This window comes from Bacillus rossius, chromosome 1 (assembly GCF_032445375.1).
Source record: "Bacillus rossius redtenbacheri isolate Brsri chromosome 1, Brsri_v3, whole genome shotgun sequence".
In the NCBI taxonomy this organism is placed as follows: domain Eukaryota; kingdom Metazoa; phylum Arthropoda; class Insecta; order Phasmatodea; family Bacillidae; genus Bacillus; species Bacillus rossius.
In genome coordinates this window covers 111,443,063-111,465,620 of record NC_086330.1, presented here as the reverse complement: position 1 = coordinate 111,465,620, position 22,558 = coordinate 111,443,063, and the positions used below count along the sequence as shown (strand labels likewise).

The following is a 22,558-nucleotide window of genomic DNA, read 5'->3' as shown; positions in this document are numbered from 1 at the left end:
TTTTCACTACAAGTCAATATATATATTTTTTAGATTACAAATTTTTTTTTGATTATGAATAAACTGTTTGCATACAAATATATGGAGTGTAAATTCATTAATCTATAGCAACGAGATTTCAAACGATGAGAGAAAATCTTTGCTGATATCGCCCATTGTAATACAAGGGAATTTGAATTTTGTGGGCGTTCTTCAGGCCAAGCCGCTAGGATCGCTGCAGTCAGGTGTTGCCAGCGTTCACCATGTTAAAAGGCAGGAGTTTCCTACATTGTTCTACTAAAATATCTGATAACAGTTGTATAAAAAAATAGAATCTAAGTATACTCTACAATCAAAAAGAGTATCTAATTAAAAAAGCTGATAAGAGTCCAAAACAAAAAAATTTAAAAAATTTCCTTTGAATGGTTTCTATTTTTTCACTGCCGGAATTGTTAATATTATACAAAATTACTGAGCAATATTCTAACTTCGATATAACTAATGCTAGATAAAGGGTTGGAATAGAATCAATATTTGAAGCATAGGGCATTAAGTTCTTGATTAATGCTAGAGTTCTTTGGGAAGTGGATACAAGAGCGTTGACATGGAGATCAAAAAAACTATTTAGAGCCCAATATAATACCAGGATCTTTTATTCTAGAGTATATTTTGATGCAAGTGTTGTCAAGTGTATTAATGTATACACCTAACCCTCATTTAGCACAACTAATTCGTTCCTAAAAAAGCTTGTTTTATTTGAAATCACGTATTCTGAAGCATTAGTTTCCATAAATAGCAAGGCTAATTTATTTAATGTGATCCAATATTGTGTAGGAAAATATATTTTACGTAATATAAATATGTTGAATAACACTCAACTATAAATATGTTACACCATTTATCTTTACATGCCTCCCATCGCACTTTGTATGACAAATACGACACCACGTAAAGGGAGATACGTGGTCATGTACTTTATCGTCAGTCGGCTGGCTGACTTGCCCGCCTGGGCGTGACATTCAACTCACATCGCGTACCTTTTCAAACCATCCTTTACTGACAGTGAAATTATATATTACCGTCCCGATAATTACATTTTTAGTTTTCAAAAATAGTGCTTATTCGTGTATCACCACCTGGTTCACACCAATCCTGTCAGGCCAATGATATTTATTTTCATTGCAACATTCATTTAACCACCTTTCCCATGTGAATCATCTGTTCATTTCTGTTTCGGTATCTAATGTCAAGTATAATCCCGCTAGTACAACCAACATCATCAGACTTTTATAAACTTTTGGTAAGAGTCCTTATTTCGTACGATTGTGTTGTAACAACCCAGATTACAGCCTTCCTCATGCAATACAGTAATAATCTTTTGTTATAATTTTTTTTGTCAAATTTCAGGTTAGATGTAAAGTTTTTTTCCTTTTAAAAGTTATTATAAACGTAATTCTCCGGGTTTATTGTTTTTATTTTAAAAATTCATAAGTTATTTTTTCTAGTATTTTTTTTTGCTGGCTTCTTTGTGTGGGAAGGCGTGCTGATGTAATTCTCTTTCGTTTTTCCACGACCGAGGCATTTGTTTCACACGCTAGGCGTGTGAGTCACGGTCACGGGAGTGTGAGAAAGAGACAAAATTGCTGCGTCGTGGGAACAGAAGTAAGCATTTTGTGGAAGCTTCTGTTGCTATGCGCCATGATTGGCTGAGAATTACATCAGCGAGCCCAGGACACTGCCCGCACAAAGGGAAGGAAGGCTGTTAAATTCAGTCATTGTCTGAGCACCGGGCCGAGCAGTCGTTTTTCGGACGGTGGGCCGAGCAGGCCGTGGCCAGGCGATGGCTCAGTGTTTTATATATATATATTTTTAGATATTTTTAATTTTTATTTATTCTATTCGGAATAAAGTGTAATTTTCACATGAATAAAAAAACCGGTAATACATCGAACATTGTGTATAAATTACTTCTTTCTTCGTGACCTGCTACATAACTTGTATGTTCCTCTCATCACCTAATTTTGAGCTAGCCGGAGGTGATGAGTGGTGACAGAGCACACAGTTGACTTGCTTAAAACTAAAGTGCGACCAACATAAGCGTGGCCTTCATGACAATCTGCGTGCCGTAATACTTCTAGTTTTGTCTCAAATACTTGAACATGATGCAGTGATCAAGCACGTACAGTTACCGGCATCTGAATGGGCAGACACTGCTTTTGTTTGAGTGAATTCCCGGCCACTGGTTGGACTGAGTTCACGGCCCGGTTTGTGGCCAGGCGACAACAGTACGGCACGGCAGCATACGCGCGGACATAAAAACATTTGGTCCTTTACACTCCATAGCCGCAATTTAACTTGCCATAGCTGATGTTTGTACAATAGCCGATAGTGTAATCAGACCTGCGCGTGCATTTTTTTCCCTCTTGTTTGGCTAACTGTATCCCACAGCACATCTGTTGTTTACAGAAGTTGAAACAGACTTTGTGGCGTCGTGCCCCATTTTTTTTTTGCCTGCGGAAATTTCGTGCTAACTGAAATTTACAGACGTACTATTCAAGACTGAGTCAGTAAAATTCACATCGCGCTAAATAATGACTAAATAATGAATCCGCGCAATCTGAAGATGTGCTAAGTGAGGGATAGGTGTATGAATAATTGTTGCAATTTCCTAGTGAAGGAGGTAATTGTTGATTTAGCCTTATTAAGAGAAACAAGATTACATTCATACCATTTTTAAATTGCAATAATATCACTTTGAAGAAGACAAAAATCATTTAAAGATTTGATCTCTCTATAAATTTTAAGTTCATGAGCAAATAACAGACCCGTAGAATGTTCAAGAACCTGGATTATGTCATTAATATATATATTGAATAGTAGGGGAGAAAGTGTGCCACCTTGAGAAACACCAGACCTAGCAGAGTATAAAGAATAATTATGGTTATTTACTTATTTATTTTTACAAAGAAACATCTAAAAGATAACTAGTACACCAATTTATATAAATTTCACTCAAGCCAAAGTTGATAGTTTGACAAGTAGAATAGCATGATCAACAGTGTCTAATGTTTTCGCCAAATCAAAATAACAGGTGTCAACTGTCAACCTGTGCCCTATTGATAACTTTATTGTAAATTGGATTGAGGAAAGTGAGTAAATTTGTGGTAGTAGTTAAACCAGTTCTGAAGCCATGATGACCGCAACATATTATATTTTTTATTGAAAAATTAATATACAATTTAGTAGCACAGGTCATTTTAAAACATACCGCATAAAATAACTAAAAAATATATGAACTATAATGCCACAGATAAAACTGTAAATGGTTATCAGTTATGATGTTATGATTCATCTAAATAAAATACCGTCATCTTCTACTTGAGTTCTTTATGGCTTACAAATATATATCATGTGCTGCCACCATGTTCGTGTCAATTATTTTTCAACCATCCTTTCACGTGTCAAGAATAAATATTAGGTATAGCTAGGGCCCCCTGAAAGTGGTAAATAAAATTTTCAGATTTCGTAATTAAAAATTACCAAAAGCGGTGTTAAAATTCACTTTAAAACACAAAAGCGGTGCTAAAATTCACTTAAAAACACAAAAGCGGTGCTAAAAACTAAAAAAACCTTAAAAAAAAAAAAAAAAAGTTTGTGTTACTGTAAATATATCTAAAATTATTTAAGTTAAATAATTTTACTTGAACCTACTCATTACTGAATACCCTAAACAAATAGGTTACATATATTTATATGACAATACTTTTGATTTAGACACTGATTATTAGTTCGTTCCCATAAACTAATCTGGAAAACTATTAATCCCTTTAACAAAATCGAGGACGCACCACAACGCCGAAATGCCAAATTGATCACAGCGACGACAGCTAGAAAACTGATGTGTACCACAACGCCGTAAAATGTCATTACAGGGCTGCCACAAAGGTTGGGCTAGGTTAGACTAGGCTAGGCTAGGCTAGGCTAGGCTAGGTTAGGTAAGGTAAGTAAGGTAAGGTAAGTAAGGTAAGGTTAGGTTTGATTGTGGTATTTCGGCGTTAAGGTACAATAAGAAACACACACAAATTCATTCAGTTGTTATTTCGGCTTTGTGGTCAATTTTGACATTCAGCGTTATGGTATTTCCGCGTAGTTGTAACAACCCAACAAACTCTATAAAAACTGTTGGCCAACTAATCGTCATCGTCACACCATTCGAAAATTAATGTTTGTTTACATTTTTCCGCTTTTTGGCGCGATTTAATCTGCTTGATACTACGACGCTGTTCCAACTATATGCCAGCGCCCCCGGCTGACGTGATATGGCCACTCACGTAAGGCTGTTCCAAACACCGTTCGCCCGATCATCTGCTTGCTTTTGTATTTATCCGGTGTCGCTGTTCCAAGCTGACGTCAGTGCCCCGAGCGGTGTGCGTACGCTTTAAAACTTCGCCTGTTTGTCTTATCTATCCAAACATTATGCCGGAAAGGAAAATAAACGCCGTAGCTTTGCGTATTTTTACAGTATATTTTTGGGTTTAACATTATAATGTGAGCGTGTGTAAGCTTTTGTTTGCTTTAGTGCATTTATGATTAATGTTTGGCGGCCATGTTGCGGTGTTTGTTTACCATTGACGAGACAAGTCTTTTAACCAGTATTTAAATTTCGCGTAAAAACACTGCGATTTCGCGTAAAAACTGTATTTAACAGTGATTTCACGTTTATCGTCGTTTAATCGCGATCGCGAAAAGAACAGGCCCCTAGGTATAGCACAAAATTTTAAAAATAATCAAGTGTTCAGTCAAAACATATAGGAAAAGTTGTCACAACAATAGGGTTCTGTGATGTTGGGTATGGAATGATTAAGGCTCAGTTTGAAGGTCACAATACTCTAATTATTTAATGATTTAAAGGGTTTACTATTAAAATAACCATAAAAAAGGGGGTTGTCTGTACAGTCGGTTTACGGACGATCATTTTACGTGATAACGTCATAAGAAAACATTGATAAAAAATTGCATACTTTTTAATTTTCAATTATTATTTACAGTTTTTGCAAATTTAATTTAAATAATTTGTTTAAATATGATCACGAACAATTAGTTAAAAAGCCCGCCTTAACCTGTTTGATATAATAGAAGATTTTCTCGCACGGTGGTTGGCCGGTTCTTGCAAGCTCGGCTCAGGCGGAACGTGACAATGTTTTCGTGCGTGCAGCCGGCGTTCATCGATTTATAAGACGTTATCACGTCAAAATCTTGCAAGTTTTATGTACAACTGTTTACAAAGACTATATACAAGAAAGTTTTCATATGCACCATAGTATTAAATACCAACATAAAAGGGTTTTCAGGCACACTGTGATGAGATTTTCTTGCAAAGCTAATTCAAAGACCTACCTCTCAACAGTTTCGGCAGCTCCTGGTGGAAGTGAAATATCAGATCTGCGTTCCTGTCCTTGCCTGGGACGGTGTTCGTCCACAGTTTCTTCATGAAAAACACTTGATATGTAAACTGGGGTGAAGTTCCTGTCACAAACAATTTAATAGAAACATCTAGCGACACTAATTCATTCAACAGCATACTCTATGGTTTATTTATACTACTATTATGTTAATCAAAAGTATTGATGCAAATAGTAGCATGTGACTCAATTTGAAAACTCGAAATTGAACTCAATAACAAATATTGCATATTGTTCCACCATCATATTTATAAGAAAGTTACCATGAAATAAAACTGTTATGCTGACACTATTTATTCTCACAATTAAACTATCACCTAGCCTTTCATGTCAAATACAATACCGTATAAACCCACGTACCACCCGCACCTTTTTAAAAAAAATCAGGTTCGAAAAAGTAGGGTGCGGGTGTTACGTGAGTCTTGGGCCATTTTTGCACGGTGACAAAATAACGCTGGCGCGACTGAGGTTGCTGCGATATACAAGAGGGGTAGGGGAAAAGGATGGGAAGGAAGCGGCAGACAGTCAAGGTTACATTCCTCACAGCGTTGTCACACTGCAGCTTCGCTGGTTACAAACGCGCACTCCCACGCACTGCCCTATCCTCATTTGCAAAGTACCCAGTGGTTTTACACATGTGTTGGCTGCAAGAATTGTAATGAATCACAAAAAGTTGCGTTCTTTCACAGTTGTGGAAAAAAAAAAAAAAAACGTAATCAGTGAAACAGAAGAAATCGGTAACCGTCATGCTGGGCGAATATATGATGTTGACGAATCATGTGTGAGGGATTGGAGGAAAAGTAAAGACAAACTGCTTTCGGCCAGTGGCGATAGACGTGCGTTCCGTGGTGCGGTAGCAAAGTTTCCGGAGATAGAGGAAAAACTCTACGACTACATACAGGACAGACGGCAATTCGGGTACGCTGTAAGCACGGAAATGTGTTCCCTAAAGTCGCTGCAAATTGCTCGTGAACTTAGCGTGGGTGAAGGCTTTAAAGCAAGTAGGAACTGGATGCTCAGGTTCATGGTGAGAAAGGGTTTATCCATGAGGCGGCGTACTACAATCTGCCAGCGTTTACCGACAAGCTACGATGAGAAATAAATAGCATTTCAGAGGCATGTGTTAAAGCTGCGGAAGCTGTAGAATATGCCACATTTAGGCACAAGGTTTTTTTTTTATGCATGTAATAAAAATAGTTTTTATTATGCGTGGCTAGGACTCGCGTGCTTTATCGTTTATTTGTTTGAACGAGGTCATTGCCCAGCGCACGATAATGGACGCGGAAGATTGTAACTGTAAACAGCTGGGAGTTGGGCAAGGTCACGCGCACACACGGCGTGTTGTTATCAATCGCGAGCGCCGATGCCACGTTCTACTCGCGCGATGTTGCCACATTGCAGTTGCCTGCCTTCTGTACACTTTTAACACACATGCCGAGGCTGTAATAAGTAGCATAGTACTTTTTTGGTAATTCTTTACGATTTGTTACTGTTTTAAAGGAAAAGAAATCACGACTAAATATTTTTTTTTTCCATGCAGATTTGCAATAAAAACATTTTTTCCCACCATGGCATTCTAAAAATAAGGGTGCGGGTCTTACCCGGGGGCGGGTGGTACATGGGTTTATACGGTAATTTGCTATCAAAAAGTGTTCTTATTTGTAAACACAACATCATGGTTTAAACCAAGTTTTAGTTATTGCTAGAAATTGTAACAAAAAAAATTTGAAGTATGTTGGCAAGTTTTAATTTCATACATTAATTATAAATTTTGACAGCAAATAAAACAGACTTTTAATGTATCTTTTGATTCAAAGCCAAGAAAATAACAGAGTCAAACAGTGAAACTAAAGCAACATGCTTGCATGTGTGTTTCAATTAGTTAAGTACGTAGGCTTTGTTCTGTGTCGGAACAGTCTTTAAATAAAGGTTAAATAATTTTATATACAGTGGAACCCCTGAATTACACTTTTCAAGGGGAAAACTGAAAATGGTGTTATTCGGGGGAAAGTGTAATTGAGGGGAAAGTAAAATTTTACTAAAAACTTCATGAAGATATGTATAATTCTTCAAGTCAACGCTTGCTGTAATATTGTTTTACAACAATAACTATAGGTATTATTTTTGTTTGCAATTAACTTGAGTAGTTAATGGCAATCTTAAAACTTAAGTAAAAATATGTTATAGGCCTAACATTTAACAACTTGACCGGTCTCATCGGCATTAAATATGTCCTTAGGGTGATAACCCTTCAACACATCTGGCAAAGTGTTTTTCCAGTGTTCAACTGTTTCCAGATCAACACGTTTGCTTTCACCGCAAACAGTATGGTAAACAACATTATATCTATTTTTGAACCGATCAATCAAACCATTTGAGGGGGTAAACTCAATGCCTAAGCGATCCGCAATCTGCGTTGCTTTCTCGCGAATCAACCTGCCGTCCACTGGAATGTTTGCTGCCCGTGTAGAATCAAACCACTCCTTAACTAAGCCGTCCAGTTCTTGGTATTTAGATACCTTCACAGTTTTGATTTTTTTTGCCATTGGCCCACTGTTTTGCAGCATTTTCGATGGATGTTCGATTACGAACAATTGTGTTTAATGCAGACACGGGAATATCCAATGCCTTGGCTAAGACCACACGCGATCCAACGTGGTTGTCAAACTGCCTCAAAATATTACATGTTTGCTCAACTATTAAAGTGTTTCTTTCACGACCACTCGCCATTGCACGAATATTGCAAAAATTTAATCACAAACGTGAATAAATTATCTGTAGAAAGTGTCAATAAAGCGCGAAAATTTACGTCAAGGTAAACAAAAATAAAGCCCAGAATCACTGGTACCAAACCAACACACGAACACAGCGGTTCGCAGTAGGGTTGCCAACATTTGCCAAGGAGCGAGAAACTGTACACGTATGTGCTACGCGGACGTGTTCCTTTCACTACATGGAACAATCTGAAGAACGAAAAAAAATTTGTAACAATAAAAGCACCCGAATTTCCATTTGCGACGTAGTGCACAACATGCACGTACGTAACGGAACGATACTTTGTTCTAGGAATCGATAGAATCGAAATTGAATATGTATTCTTACTACAGTTGCGATTCGCAACACGTAACAACAAGAGCTTTATTCAATGACAACAACGGTGTATATCACGGGAAGGCATTTGATTTTACCGTGTGATTAGCGGGAATGTAATGTATTGTAAACATAGGACAAATGGCGGGATCAGCAAAAATGGTTTAATTGACGGGAAAACGCTATTCGCAGGAACGTAATTGCCGGGCTCCACTGTATATATTTTTTTACATATTTAACCCTTCTCAGAGAGTGTTTACACCAAACAGATGATTTACAAATGGAACACAATCTTTTCCCACAGGAAAAAACAACCAATTTTATTTTTATTTGTTTAGGTTCAGCTTTACCCTCCATATTAGTTTTTCCCTCATTTCACATTGTCATAAAGGAATTGATTGAAAATTAGATTATAGAAGCAAATAAGTATGTGTTAACCAGCTATGGAAATTCAGAAAAGGAACTTCTAGTTGAGTTTCTGTGACACAATTACTTAAACAAAATTAGAATTATAAATATTTGTTTGACTTTTTACAAATGGTAGATAACAAGTAGCATATCTCTGGCTAACACACATGATACAGAAAACAAAATGTAACGTTTATACTTTATATAAGAGAGCATCTGAATAAATTGCTCCAGATAAAAAATTAAGGCAAGAAAATGAGGTAACATATATAATGGAATTGAAACTGAGCCTTAATACAGTGTTTTTAAGTGGACAAATGGTGATTTTTCATTGTGATTGAAGGTTTTCAACCCACCATTCCTGACATTTCACCAAAAAAGGCTTACATGTGGCTTCATCAAGTCAAGACACCACATATGTATCACACAATGTTCTTCAACCCGCTGGTAACCCTCAATATGGCATCAGTTAAGCAACGGCTATCAACTGGCATGCACACAACCCAGAGAAATTCATGGATACATTCTCTATTCTGATTGTACATTAAATGTAAAGTAACAATAAAATATTTCCTTAAAAACTTAACTCTAGCTGCAGCATCTTGTTTGGCAATATTCTGGCATTCATAGATCGAACAGCTATTCAATAAATCTCAAGATATAAAATATATCTTTAGTATGTTTAGGTTCTTAAATATAAAAGCTGTTCATAAATTTCTGGGCATAAATTTAATGGGTGGCATAGAATGTCAAAAAAGTGATTTTTGTTAAATATCATATGTTATAAAAAAGGTAACCTTGCAAAGTTACAGGCGTAAACAGGAGCGCACAAAATTTAATTCACTGGAGCACGCACAATCACAGCGCCATGACAACCAAAAGCTCAACAGAAAGCAGGCGAAGAGCCAGGTGCAGAAATTTAGAGTAAATCAAAGCACTTACAACCACGAGTCTAGATATTTTGGCATTCCCTACTTACTACCCATTAAATTTATGCCCAGCAATTTACTAACATAAGGTATATGTAATATGTAGAGATGGTGATTTATAGCATTTAAAATAATATCATTTAGCATTTTGAATTTTAAATTTAGCATTTTGTAGCATTTTTAAAAACAAGATTTAGCCAATTCTCTCATTTTACATTACTGAAGAAAAGTATATTTTTAAAAAGCATGAAATAATACACATATTAATTATTAACAACCACAGAAATAAAAATCTAGCACAACTACAAAGATAGCCTATCTTGGCAGGTTTCCAAACAACTTTTTAGCACTTCTGAGTGCAATAAATTGAATACTTAAAATTACAATAAATAGTATTTTTTAGCCGTGTTCATGGCCATTGTTGATGTAGAGTGCACAAATAATGTTATTAAAACTTGTTTTTTCAATTTTCGCTATCTTTTGGTTTTCAATCATGCCAGGAAACCGTTGCTTGCTGTTTTACCGACTTTTTTTCTTCATCTGATTTCTCGGTGAATCTTTTTTTTTTTTGCAGCCTGATGTCCCTCAGATTTAATCTGCTTTTCAAGTACATCTTTTTTTTTCCACTCCAGACGGCGATTACATAAATTGCACATTAAAATATTCGTATCACATTTGCAGAACTGTTCACTTTTGTATTCAATTATGCGATCGCGAATGGAAATTACGTTTCGTCCCATTTTTACCACGAGAAATAACAGTATACAACACATTCACGAGTATGCACGTATTTGTAAACACACCACCTTCCACAGACTACAAAAGAACGCGGCTTTCAAGTGAAACACAGCCAGAAAATGGGACTTACAATTGTTAGCGCGGCAAAGCAGAGATGTCGCAATATGGTGGCCTAAAAACTTGTACTCTGCAAGATGATGGACACTCTTCCAGCTAGTTGTTCTTTGCTTTGTTTATAATCGCGAGGCACGGATGGCCATTCTTCATTCAATATTTACGAACAATAGTGTTGTGAATGACGTGACAATAAGATACTTGTGCTGAATACACCATAAAATGATGGTTTCTTTTGATACAGAACTGAAACGAAATACAATCGGTAAATAAATTGTGTAGAGTGAAGACGAATCTACGTTTTTTACCTTGATTTTGCATTTATCTCGGAATAGTCCAGATTTCGCATTTCATAGCGGAAAAAATACAATTTAGCATATTTTCGCATCTATTTCACGAAAACGAAAAATCACCATCCCTAGTAATATGGTATTTTATTAATGTCTCTCATTTCATACAGATTAAACAATAACATTACATTAATATGAAACTGCGTTTCATATGTAAAATTACTGTAGTTAATTTATTTTGAAAAAGTAAATAACATCAACCATTTAAAAAACATTCCTTTTGGAAAACAATTAAAGCTATTAATTAAAAAAAACATACTAAGTCACTATTCACTGTCAACTGAAAGCATACAAGAGGTGTTAACTTCTGTATACATGAACAAAAAACTTTCTGATGACAGTCAATTTCTTTGATTCTGAAATTCACAATGTGTTCATTGGAAGGGAAAGATTCAATGAACCAAATCAAACCTTCATTTCCAATGTTACTCAACTTAAGTATGCAAAAAAAAAAAGGAAGTAAAACAAAATAAAAGTTACGTTTGACTTTGATCAAAAACAGTTAACTGTTGTTTCAGATACAAATTTATTAAATGGTAAACTTTAAATAAAAAAAAACCAACAAAAACAACTTGCAATGCACAATACAAATTTTTTTTGTATACTCCATAAAATTTCCAAACTAAATCATAAAAAAGGCACTTTTAAAGTGTGCAATTCAAACATAAGAAAAAAGTGCTTACCATCTCTCGAAGGACGTGCCTTCTTTATCCAGTCAGTCAGATGTCTGACAAAGTCAAAAAAGAAGTCGCCCTCAGGCACGGATATCACCTTGTCAGCAATTTTCACAAACAAGCTGAAACCTTCGCTGGAACGAAGATTCAGTCTCTGGGAAATGTTCTGGCAGAAGTCCTTGGCTCTCGTGGAGGAGTCCACTTCGAAGGCTTCATCGGTGTCATCGGGGAAGTACACCTTGTGGAATATCTGAGTGGTCTTGTGCTGAATGGCCTCCACTTCGACTTGGTGCGGAGGGTACTTCCTCTGGCCGTTGCGCAGTGTTTTTTGTAACCGCTGCAGGGAATCTTGGGATATGGGATGGCGGCGAGTCCGTAGAAACGATGTTAGCTCCTGTTGGCACAAAATTGATGTATATTATTATGAGTATTATAACAAAAGTTTAAACCAACAGGTGAACTCAAAAATATAAAGTGAAAGTTTGAACTGGAATTTTTCAAATCACCATTGGTCCAAAAGTAAAATAAATAAATAAAACATAATTTTAAGGACACTATTAAACTTAGGTAGAACAATTGAATCAATTAACTTATTGAAAATAAATAATTATGTTATGAGAATGCATATAAGTATGCAACTTAATAATTTATTTTAAGTTTAATATATTTATCTAGTATTCTTTCACTGTTGATTGCAAAAAAATTGTACACTTGAGCAACAGAAGTTGCTTGTTACCAAAGTGTTGGTAAGTCTGAGGCTGACTTGGAAATTAATTTAGCCAACAAACATTACTTCATTCCACTTGCATGTTCAATGTTGTGGCTATATGCACCTGTCAGCTTGTTACCTTGCTTACATCAGTCAGTCATGCACATGCTATTAACTCAAATTGAACAATTTTAACACTTCACGACTGAACTTCTAAGTTTACTTGTTAACAGTACAACACTTTTATGTCAGACACAGCACTCAAAATCATTTGAAAATGAAATTCATATTCTCTTTAATGTAATGTCAGATGGTACTATTATTATGTACAGAATAGGGGCATACACAGAATTTCTTTTCATTAGAGAGAGGAAAGGGAAGAACTTCAAATCAAGTAATCCACCAAATTACTTTATATTTGCACAATGAGCACTTCATGCCACAGAGCACTGATTTGCAATGCTGTTATACTGCCTGGTGTTTGCTTTCAATTTCTTTCCTTTTGTACATGGGTATGTTAGATTGTTTAGGATTTTGGGGATATATCCCTTCTTCCCCTCATCAACTGCCCCTTGTGTATGCCACTGGTACAGAATATTTAGAATTGGCAAACTGTAAGGATTGGATGTTTTAAAACATTAAAACATATAAAAAATATGTGAACGAGTCTTTCAGTACTCGCCAGAGATGTGTGATATGGATATCTAACCTCAATAACCAACAAATTCATGTATTCTCATGTTTCAAAAATACTTATAATACGAAACCCATACACAAAATTAAATGAATAATTCTTTAAAATAAAGTTGAGCATGATAAATATACGAAAATTGTATTTACAACTACATTTCTTGATGTGAATCTCATGCAGTTTGCGTACCCGCCACTAGAATTCACTGCTGGAGGTTAAATTATGTAATGAAACGGCCCTGATCAAAATGAAAAAGACTTGAAAAAATAATAAACCCCAGCTGATTTTCAACAAGGAATTTTATTAAAATACTGCCCATCTTGTTAAAATTCATTAAACAATTAACACTATAAAGTTTCCCTTTGGCTTTGTGAACTTTGCTTTGCGCAATCCACCACATATGGCAGCACCGTGGTTACACATTTCCGTTCATGCTACTTCCGTTTCATTCACAAAATTACTCCTATCAAGAAAATACACATCAAAAAATATTTTTTTTTAAATAAAAAAAATAAGCATAAATAGAAAAGTTACCTTGAGCAGGTTTTGACTACAAACAAACAATCCAGTGGCAAGCCACATCAGCTCCCAACCTCTCTCCTCACTCAGTCTGTTCCTGTTGTCTGTCAGCTGCTTCATGATCTGACAGTAGATCTCATCCCGGAGTATTTCCTACAAATAAACAAGTATTCGAAAACTCAAATTCAAGTTGAATACTTTGGTATTCAATTATACATTTCATAAGAAATCTTTTTTATTTATTCATTACCAATATATAGGATAAGCAGAACTCATTCAAAAAAAAATTAAATTAAAAGAGTGTAACATGTATGAAGCCAAGAAAATTTATTCACAAATTTTATATTTTTTTCTGCAACTTACATACATGTTTTATGTACGTAAAAATCAATTTTCCTGAAAAGTGTGAAAAACATAGTTTCACTTAATGTTTTAATTTTAGTCAAACCTATTTGATATTTGTGAATAATTTAATATTCAATTAAAAAATTGATCAAAATTTAAATTAAAAAAAAAAAAACAAAACAGAATTTGCAGAAGCCATTAAGACACAATGATAACCTAAGACACAGATATCTACAACAGGGTGCCCACCTGGACTTTCATTGCCATTGCAATAGGGTTTCCTAGGCATTCTATACTGTTCCAGCATGTACCTCTGTTTTATCCACTTTTACAGGTTCACTATATATAATTACAATAGTTTGTTAAAAGGTTTGCAAAATAAAATAGCAAAAACCAAACAATATTAGTCATGAATATATCTGGCAGATTGACAGATATGTTGTTGTGTAAGCAAAGATTTGGTCAGATTATATTAGTGAGATGAACCAAATGAATGTGCAACATAAGAATTGAAAGAAACATATATTGTTACAGCTTGGGTACAACATAAAGAATCCTCAAAGATGCATGGGTGGCTATGAGACTATTAAGTAAGACATAAATTAATATGATTTATTACAAAATAATAGCAAGTATTTTTTAAGAATGTTAAGAGATGGCAGCATCATCAAGCTACCTATATGATATTAATTTCATATTGACTAGGTAGAATTTGCACGCAAGTGCCATTCAGTTGCAAAATAGCAATGGTGCTTGATGATTGTACGATAGGCTAGCAGAGTGTCCTATGTAGTTGAGACAGCAACCCAAGAATATTATGCAGCTAGTATTGGGGCCCTGGTAAAAAATGGGATGAATGCATAAATTTTGGTAGAGATTATGTTAAGAAATAAAAATAGTTGAAAGTGATTATCATGGTAGATTTTTTCAAACTATCTTTCCCTTGTAATACTAACATGCTTCAGAGGCCCATCAAAGATCTGGTCGGTGTACTCGTTGCCGATGCGCGGCCGCTTGGTAGGGAGATCTCCCATGTACTTCAGCATTGCCGTGAAAGCAAAGCACGCTTCTTCTGCCAGCTCTTCTTTGCTCAGCAGCTTCTTCAGTAATGGCTGCTTCAGCGGTTCCCTGCCGTGTCTCCAGAGGTCCTCCGGCCCGCCGCGACGCACTGACGTCAAAGTCAACGCCTTCGACATGGTGCGCTTCGGGGGAGGCCTGTCAAAAGTTATCAATGATAACTATAACTAGTATATATATTGTCGTGACTGTAAAGAAATAAGACGGTAGACGTTTCCATAACTTTACTGCTTCAACACCACAATATAACTGAACGCCAAGTAGGCCATTCTTTTACAAGACAACAAATTCACAACATGGAAATTACACCAACTTTACAATACTAAAAACACACATACCAACTGTAACATATACAACATATATATATATATTTTTACAAACTTACAGAAATGAATCCATATCTAGTTGTAAAACGTTGATGTCGTACAGGGCTACACATCCCTTAAGCCCGATGTGCCTCGCCGCTTCAAACCCCCTTCTCCTCCCACCATCACCTTCTGTCTCAAACAGCCTGGTGTGCGTGTGTATGTGTACAAGTGTATGAATAGTGCGCCACAAACTAACGCCAGAAGGCACAGTAATCTCAGTGCTTCGCTCCAGAATTTAAGTTATTATAACAACATGTATCCTGTTTTATTTTGCCCCATGTGTTTTTATGTTTTAGCGGATGGAGTAACCACTTTATGACAGGTACTTTTAAAATATATCGTAATAAATGTGCCAAGGCCCAAACAATGCCGAATGATTCCCGAAGTGTACCATATTTAATATTTAGTATGTTTTAAATAGTTTAGTTAACCAATATTATTGTTTGCAGCCATTAGGCTAAATTTAAATAGGGTTATATGTAGTCATTCCTTTTTCCGGTGGCATGCTAACAAAATATAAGTAATGGTCATAGGCTGAAATGGGCAGGTGACCTGCCTCCAGGGTGCACTGAGAGGAGTCCAGTCTGTCGCTGCTGCTACCCGAGGTAAGGAGCTCCGCTCACCTGTCGTCTTCAATTTTGTAATCACTGATCCACGTCCATCTGTTCACTTAATGTATATCAATCCGCTTTCACGTAACTTCAGGACTTATTATTTTTTATTCATTAATTAAAATTTGTCATGTATTACAAACTATAACTTGTTCAGCACACGTAGTTTCCTGGACCAACCCTTAAACTTTTAAGCTTTTTAATAGTGTAAGATGATGTAGAGGGAGAACAGACGTAAAAAGAAAATAAAACTCTAAAATAAGAATACAGTAAAACCTTTTTGTTGCGACCCCATTTATTGCGACCACCTCTCTATTACAACCCGATTTCGAGGAACCGTGAAAAAATTGCCGAAAATCCGAAGAAAATCGGATGGAAAATAAATTTTTTGTAGTTAGTAGCGTGTTACTGCGTTTCTCTTGCCGAGTGCTGTACTGCTGCAGGCAGCGCGTATCTAAAAATAGATACCACTTCCTGTCGACCGCTGTCAGCACTTGACAACCCCCATTCCACGTCCTTTTGCTGGCAGGGTGCGCAGTTAAAGATTTTTGTGGCGACGTTTTTACGTTTAGCTTTTTGCGAGTGTCTAATGTCATACCCAATTAGGCAAAGCTACCTGCTGGCTTTCTCTTGATTTTAATTACTATTGGTTAACAATGTTTAGTTTTTGAAGTCGCGACTTGGTATATTTTCTGGCTTGAATTTGTGAACTATTGTTGACGACTTATGCAAATTTTTTCCCCCCGATTTGGTTACCTGAAAGGTTGGGTTTTGTGACGACTGTTGGCGATTTACACATTTGTTTTATTTCATACGGATTTGCGGTTTTGACGAAATGAGTGTTAAACGAGCCAGCTTGTCACTCATTAAGAAGTACGAGATAATACAGGAAGTGGATGAGAAGAAGCTGTCGAAGACGGATATCGCGCGACGACATGGCATTCCGAAATCAACTCTTTTCACAATAATAAAAAAAAGGGAAGAAATAGTAAATGCCGTTTTGAAGGACGGCCGCAACGTCCAGCTGAAGAATTTGAGGGGCGTGACACATGCGAATCTGGAGGAAGCAATGCTGGAGTGGTTTGGCCAGCTTAGGGCGCAAAACCTGCCTGTAAGCGGACCCATGATGCTGAAAAAGGCAGACGAATTAAGCTTGAAGTTAGGCATTGAGAACTTCAAATGTTCAAACGGTTGGCTGGATCGTTTTAAAGTTCGTCATGGCATATCGAGTCGTAAAATCGTTGGTGAAAGTGCGTCAGTCGACCCACAATCTGTGAACGAATGGTTGCCCTTGCTTGGAAACATCCTTTGCCGATACCCGCCTCGCGATGTTTACAACGCGGACGAGCTGGGGATGTTCTATAATCTGATGCCAGATCGTACTCTAGCTATGAAAGGTGACATGTGCAAGGGTGCAAAGCGAAGCAAAGAGCGCCTCACCGTCCTTCTGTGCTGCAACATGGACGGCAGTGACAAAATGAAGCCTCTCGTGATAGGAAAATTCCAGAAACCCAGAGGATTCAAGGGCAATGTAATTCCATGTGATTACGATTTTAATAAAAAGGCATGGATGACTTCAACGGTGTTCATGAGATGGCTTCGCGGCTTTGATGCAAAGATGGGCGCAGCCAACCGAAAAGTTGTTCTCTTTGTCGACAATTGCCCAGCACATCCTGCTGTCGACAACCTCAGGAACATTGAACTGGTGTTCCTGCCAAAGAACACCACCAGTGTGCTTCAGCCTCTGGATCAAGGCATAATACAGCAAGTGAAACTGAAGTTCCGCGAAATGCTCGTGCGGAGCATGGTTTTAAAAATGGAAATTGGCAAAGATGTCAAGAAGTGGGATGTATTTAGAGGGATAGAAGCAATTGTTGCTAGTTGGAGGGCCGTGCAGCCTACAATTATCGCCAACTGCTTCCGACATGCCCACTTTGTCACACCAGTCGACAAAGAGGCTACCGTCCATGTGCCTCTTGCTGCTGCCAACTCTGAAGACCCGGACGACCCGCCGACAATGGATGCCGAACCCCAGCCAGGCCCTTCAACGGAACCGGAGCTGGGCCCTGTGACAGTGTTGACACCTTCCCCTTGCACTGTTACTAGGCCTTGCGACGATCAAATGTGGCAGCATTTGGCCCCAGACTGTACATTTGAGGAATTTGTGAGAGTGGACGATGACGTCGCAGTTTGCGGTGCCCTTGATGATGCCGGAAAATTACAGCAAGACTCCAGTGACGAAGAGGGGGAAGGAGAAATGGAAGAACTCGAAGACGTTCCCACAACGAGAGACGTCCTCAAAGCTGGAGACGTCTATGCATCAATGCTACGACATCATGGTGCAAGTGAGGAGATGTGGTCTCACTTTACAAAATTGAAAGAATTTGTCGAGAAAGCTGCCATTAAGCAGAAACAGACCTCAATTAAGGACTTTTTTAAAAAGTAGGGCAGTTTTAATATAACTTGATTTTTTTTCATTAAATGAGTTTACGTGTATATTTTTTCCCCCTCGTACATTAAAACATTTCTTTGTTGAAGTGAAAGTTAACAGTGTGGAATATGTAACTTAACTTACATGTTCATTAAAACATACGTTGGTGTGTTACGTATGTAGAGCACGTATTAGTGTTTACAACATAATGACCAGCTGTCACGTCAATTACGTTGTTGGATATTATGACTTAACGGGTGAGTTATATTCAGTGCTGGATGTTGCCATTGTATGGGTGATGGTTTTGTAAAAAGGCCTACTTTTATGTTAAACGTTAAGCAGAACTCTTTAAGTTTGCATTGCATTAGTCTACTGCTAAAAAAAATTCTGAATTTACTTGTGTAAATTTTAAAATAAATTAAATTATTTAAAACAATGATGGGGCGGTTGCACTGAATATTTAAAAGATAAATGCTGTTTTATCTAAACAGCACGGTAAAATAAACTATCCCGCTTCTCAAAATCGTAAATTATTTTTGAAGTTAAACAAATTTAACTTATTATCACATCTTTGTTTACCGTATACAACCACGTAATACATCCACCCACTTTTTATTTTGATAAATTAGAGGGGAGATGGTAGGTGGCCAAGAATGTTTTAGATTGCTTTTGTGGGGTATTATGTTTTAAACTGCGGTCCTTGTGGTTCTAGGTCTTGAAACAGCATTGTAGAGCAAAAAGTACAAGTTTGACAAGTCCAGTCTGTGTCACTTATGCCTCTTTTATCCGCTGTCCAGGCAGAATTTATTTTTTACTCTGCTGCCGTGGCTGGTGTAGATTGTGGAGAGCAGATAATACGACCCTTTATTTTTATTTTTACCATGCCAGCTTGCTACTGAGGGGCGCTATCTTTATTTTTATTTTTACCGTGCCAGTTTACTACTGAGGGGATTATAGGCTGTTACCGTACATTGTGCTCTTAGAAGCCAAATTTAAAACACTTTCCACCATTCACTGCAGCATACATTTAACATTATGAAAAAAATTGGTATAAACATATTTACTAAGCCTAAAAACTATTTAAATAAAAAAAAAAACATCGTGGCTAGTTAACCCTACGAACAGAATTACTTTCGCTTTATGGTCATTGATGTTATGGTGAATATTGAATCCATCCAGCCACCCTAAGTAACACTTTTTAAGGTAAAAAAGTTTTTTTTTTTGAAGTGTGAAACATGTTGACAGGGAAACGCTTCGTAGCCATGCGTCACCCACCCGTATTGTTGAACGGAGGGAATGGTGAGTATAGTTCTTTTGCGGTAAATAAATACTTTTATGGTCCTACTAAATGTTTCCATACAAGAAGTTTTTTAAGTTTCGGTGATTTTCCAGCAGAAATACTGTTCTGTGACTTATAAACAAATTGTACCATAACTACATACAGTCTTAACGGTGAGTAGGTGCCGAGGGGTCTTCAAAATGTTTTTATTTTACCGGGAATGGAGTATACAACCTGGCTTTCATCGCACAAAGCAACGGAGTGAGGAAGAGGTGACGAGGGGGGAGGAGGGGGTGGGAAGGGTCGAGGGGATAAGGTTGTACACAGTTTCTCACGCAGAAGGTGGGAGAAGTTAAAATAGGAGGGTGGGGGATGAGAGAGAGAGAGAGAGATAGAGAGCGAGACAGGATGGTTTGTGGAATCTGGGAGGGATGAACCTTGAATGAACAAAGGAAGGAGAGCTGCAGCCAGCCTGTTTGACGAATTTCCCGCGCTCCCACTTACGTCGTACAAGCTACGGCCATCGTGTTTTAAAAGGAATGTCCGATTTTTTTTGTTCTTCTTATACGAACATTAGAATATGAAAAGCCCTTACAAAATATACGCTGTGCGGTAAATAATATCTTTTTAAAAGCTTTTGTTATGAGTTTTTTTTTTTACAGATTTTGGTTGTACCTAGTGTCAAAATTTCCGATTTTTTTTTACGGTTCTTGAGAATATATTCGTAATCTTGATGCTTCGTAAAATCCGGGGTTCATAAAATTGGGTATTAATAGTATTAATAGTTGGCAGAGGAACAGCAGACTGCAGCAAGCCACCCCCTTCCCTCCCTCAAACCAAGCTAAGACGTATGCTGCCGATGAGTCACTGCAGCCGTATAAAAGCGCTGTTCATTCCAGAGACAAGCTGTGTTCTACATTAGAATATCATCTCTTAAATCCAGCGCATTGAAAATACCATCTTTTTGAAACTTATTAATTTAATAATTTTGACCTTAAAGCTTGCTGCATAGCTATTTAACTACGGAAAGCAAGAAAACGTACATGTAAACTAATCACTAAAAATAAACTGTCTTTTCTTTAGAGGTGGCCTGTAGGGCGACGGACTTGTCATGAAGGTTGAAGTGGGTTTAAAGCAAGCCGACTGGCATTGTGAGTGACAGCATCCTGCCATTGTACGGCTGGTTTCTTGACGAGTAATTGATGGTGGGGGAAGGGGGGGGGGGGGGGGGGGTCGAAATCAACTGAAAATTTCGGGAAAAATCTATTACGACCCCCCCTCTATTACGACCCTATTCCTGGGAACCGTGAGGGGTCGTTTCAGAGAGGTTTCACTGTAGTTGTTTCTTTGACGTAAGCGACCGTGTGTAGACTGAGATGTGTAGGCCGCCTCCAAAAGCCTGCTTAGCATACCACCGTACTTAATATAGCAAGTCCACTGCTGAGAAATGACGTAGTTTTGTTTTAAGTGCTTTATTATAAATTGAGGGTACGAGCCTCGCTACAACGTGCAACATCACGGCTGCTGGGTCCACATGACCAGTATTCTATGTGGTGGCTCCCACGACATAATACATTTTGATTAAATTAGTATCAACACCCGAAAGATAGCAATGTTTTAAACCAATTTTGACTTATGAAAATTGAAAAGGGGTACAGTTTACCACTAAAGCAATTGTTCACATAAAATGAGAAGAATGAATGCGTAATTAAATAATAATTAAATAAATTATGGCTTACAGTCTCGTTAATATTGAGGTCATTAGAGACAGTGGGTGATGAGAGGGGTGGAATGAAAGACTGAAGAAACAGGAGTATTCTGAGTAAACCCACAGACCCACGATAACATCCACCACATTTCCCAACTGCAAAAATCTGGGTCTGAACCCGCTGGGAATCAAATTCTTGGGATGCGAGTGATCTGATCACTCATGGCCCTTTACCTATTTCAATCAAACCTACTAAACAGTATTCAAAGAGTAGTGAATGATTTTTTTTCCCTGGAAATAATTCTTGTTCCAAAAATTACCTGAAGTGATCAACAGCATACTCTGCAAGATTATGAGGCTTTTCCCTGGTATCAGTTCCATTTACTTGCTGGTTATAGAGTTTGCGTCCATGTTCCGCTCCTTCCAAACTGAATAACGCCTGCAACCAAATTACATAGCTGAAGTTTTACAGTACAAGCATCTTAAAGGTAGTCTCTCAATGATCCGTCGCATCCGTCCAATTACCATCCGTCTGTCATCCATCAACAAGCCGACTGATTCACAACAATCCATACAACCAGCAAATACTTTTTATGCTGCCAACAGACTAGAAGGCTTAAATAGAGGTGAAAATTTCTCTTGTATAGGTTTATTAGATTTACTATCATAAAAGTCAAGCACTTATAAAAGTTAATATTAATATTTTTTGCTCTGATATTTATTAATATTTTTTTCTGTTTTACCATATGGAATTAATTACACTTCTATGGCTCAGTAAATTTTTGCATCAAACTTTAAAATGTTGATAACACTTAATGAAAACAACTAAACAAAAAAACAAACTCCAAAACCTTTTAAAATAGTAAAGTTTGCCAGTATGTAGTACTTTTCTAACATTTTGGAAGTTATATTTTCATCCAGCTTTTGACGAAAGGTTGGATGGAATTTTTGGGGACTTCTGACTGGCATGAGATCACGTGATTGACAGTCAGAAAGGAAACTGACAGACACAATGGATCATGGGAATCCAGCCTAAGTTTTAACAATATTTTATATGGATATACATATTTAAAAAA

The 22,558-nt window shown here is 37.1% G+C and overlaps 1 protein-coding gene across 1 annotated transcript in view; it reads right to left on the bottom strand.

The window, feature by feature from the left end:
* Window positions 1-22,558, bottom strand: part of LOC134542154 (myosin-VIIa) — a 250,169-nt gene that overhangs the window by 19,889 nt on the left and 207,722 nt on the right. The window contains exons 31-35 of the mRNA XM_063386174.1: window positions 21,803-21,921; window positions 14,965-15,223; window positions 13,679-13,816; window positions 11,754-12,138; window positions 5,377-5,505 (exon numbers count right to left, since the gene is read on the bottom strand). Coding sequence (XP_063242244.1) covers window positions 5,377-5,505; window positions 11,754-12,138; window positions 13,679-13,816; window positions 14,965-15,223; window positions 21,803-21,921 — 1,030 coding nt within the window. The remainder of the gene's footprint in view (window positions 1-5,376; window positions 5,506-11,753; window positions 12,139-13,678; window positions 13,817-14,964; window positions 15,224-21,802; window positions 21,922-22,558) is intronic.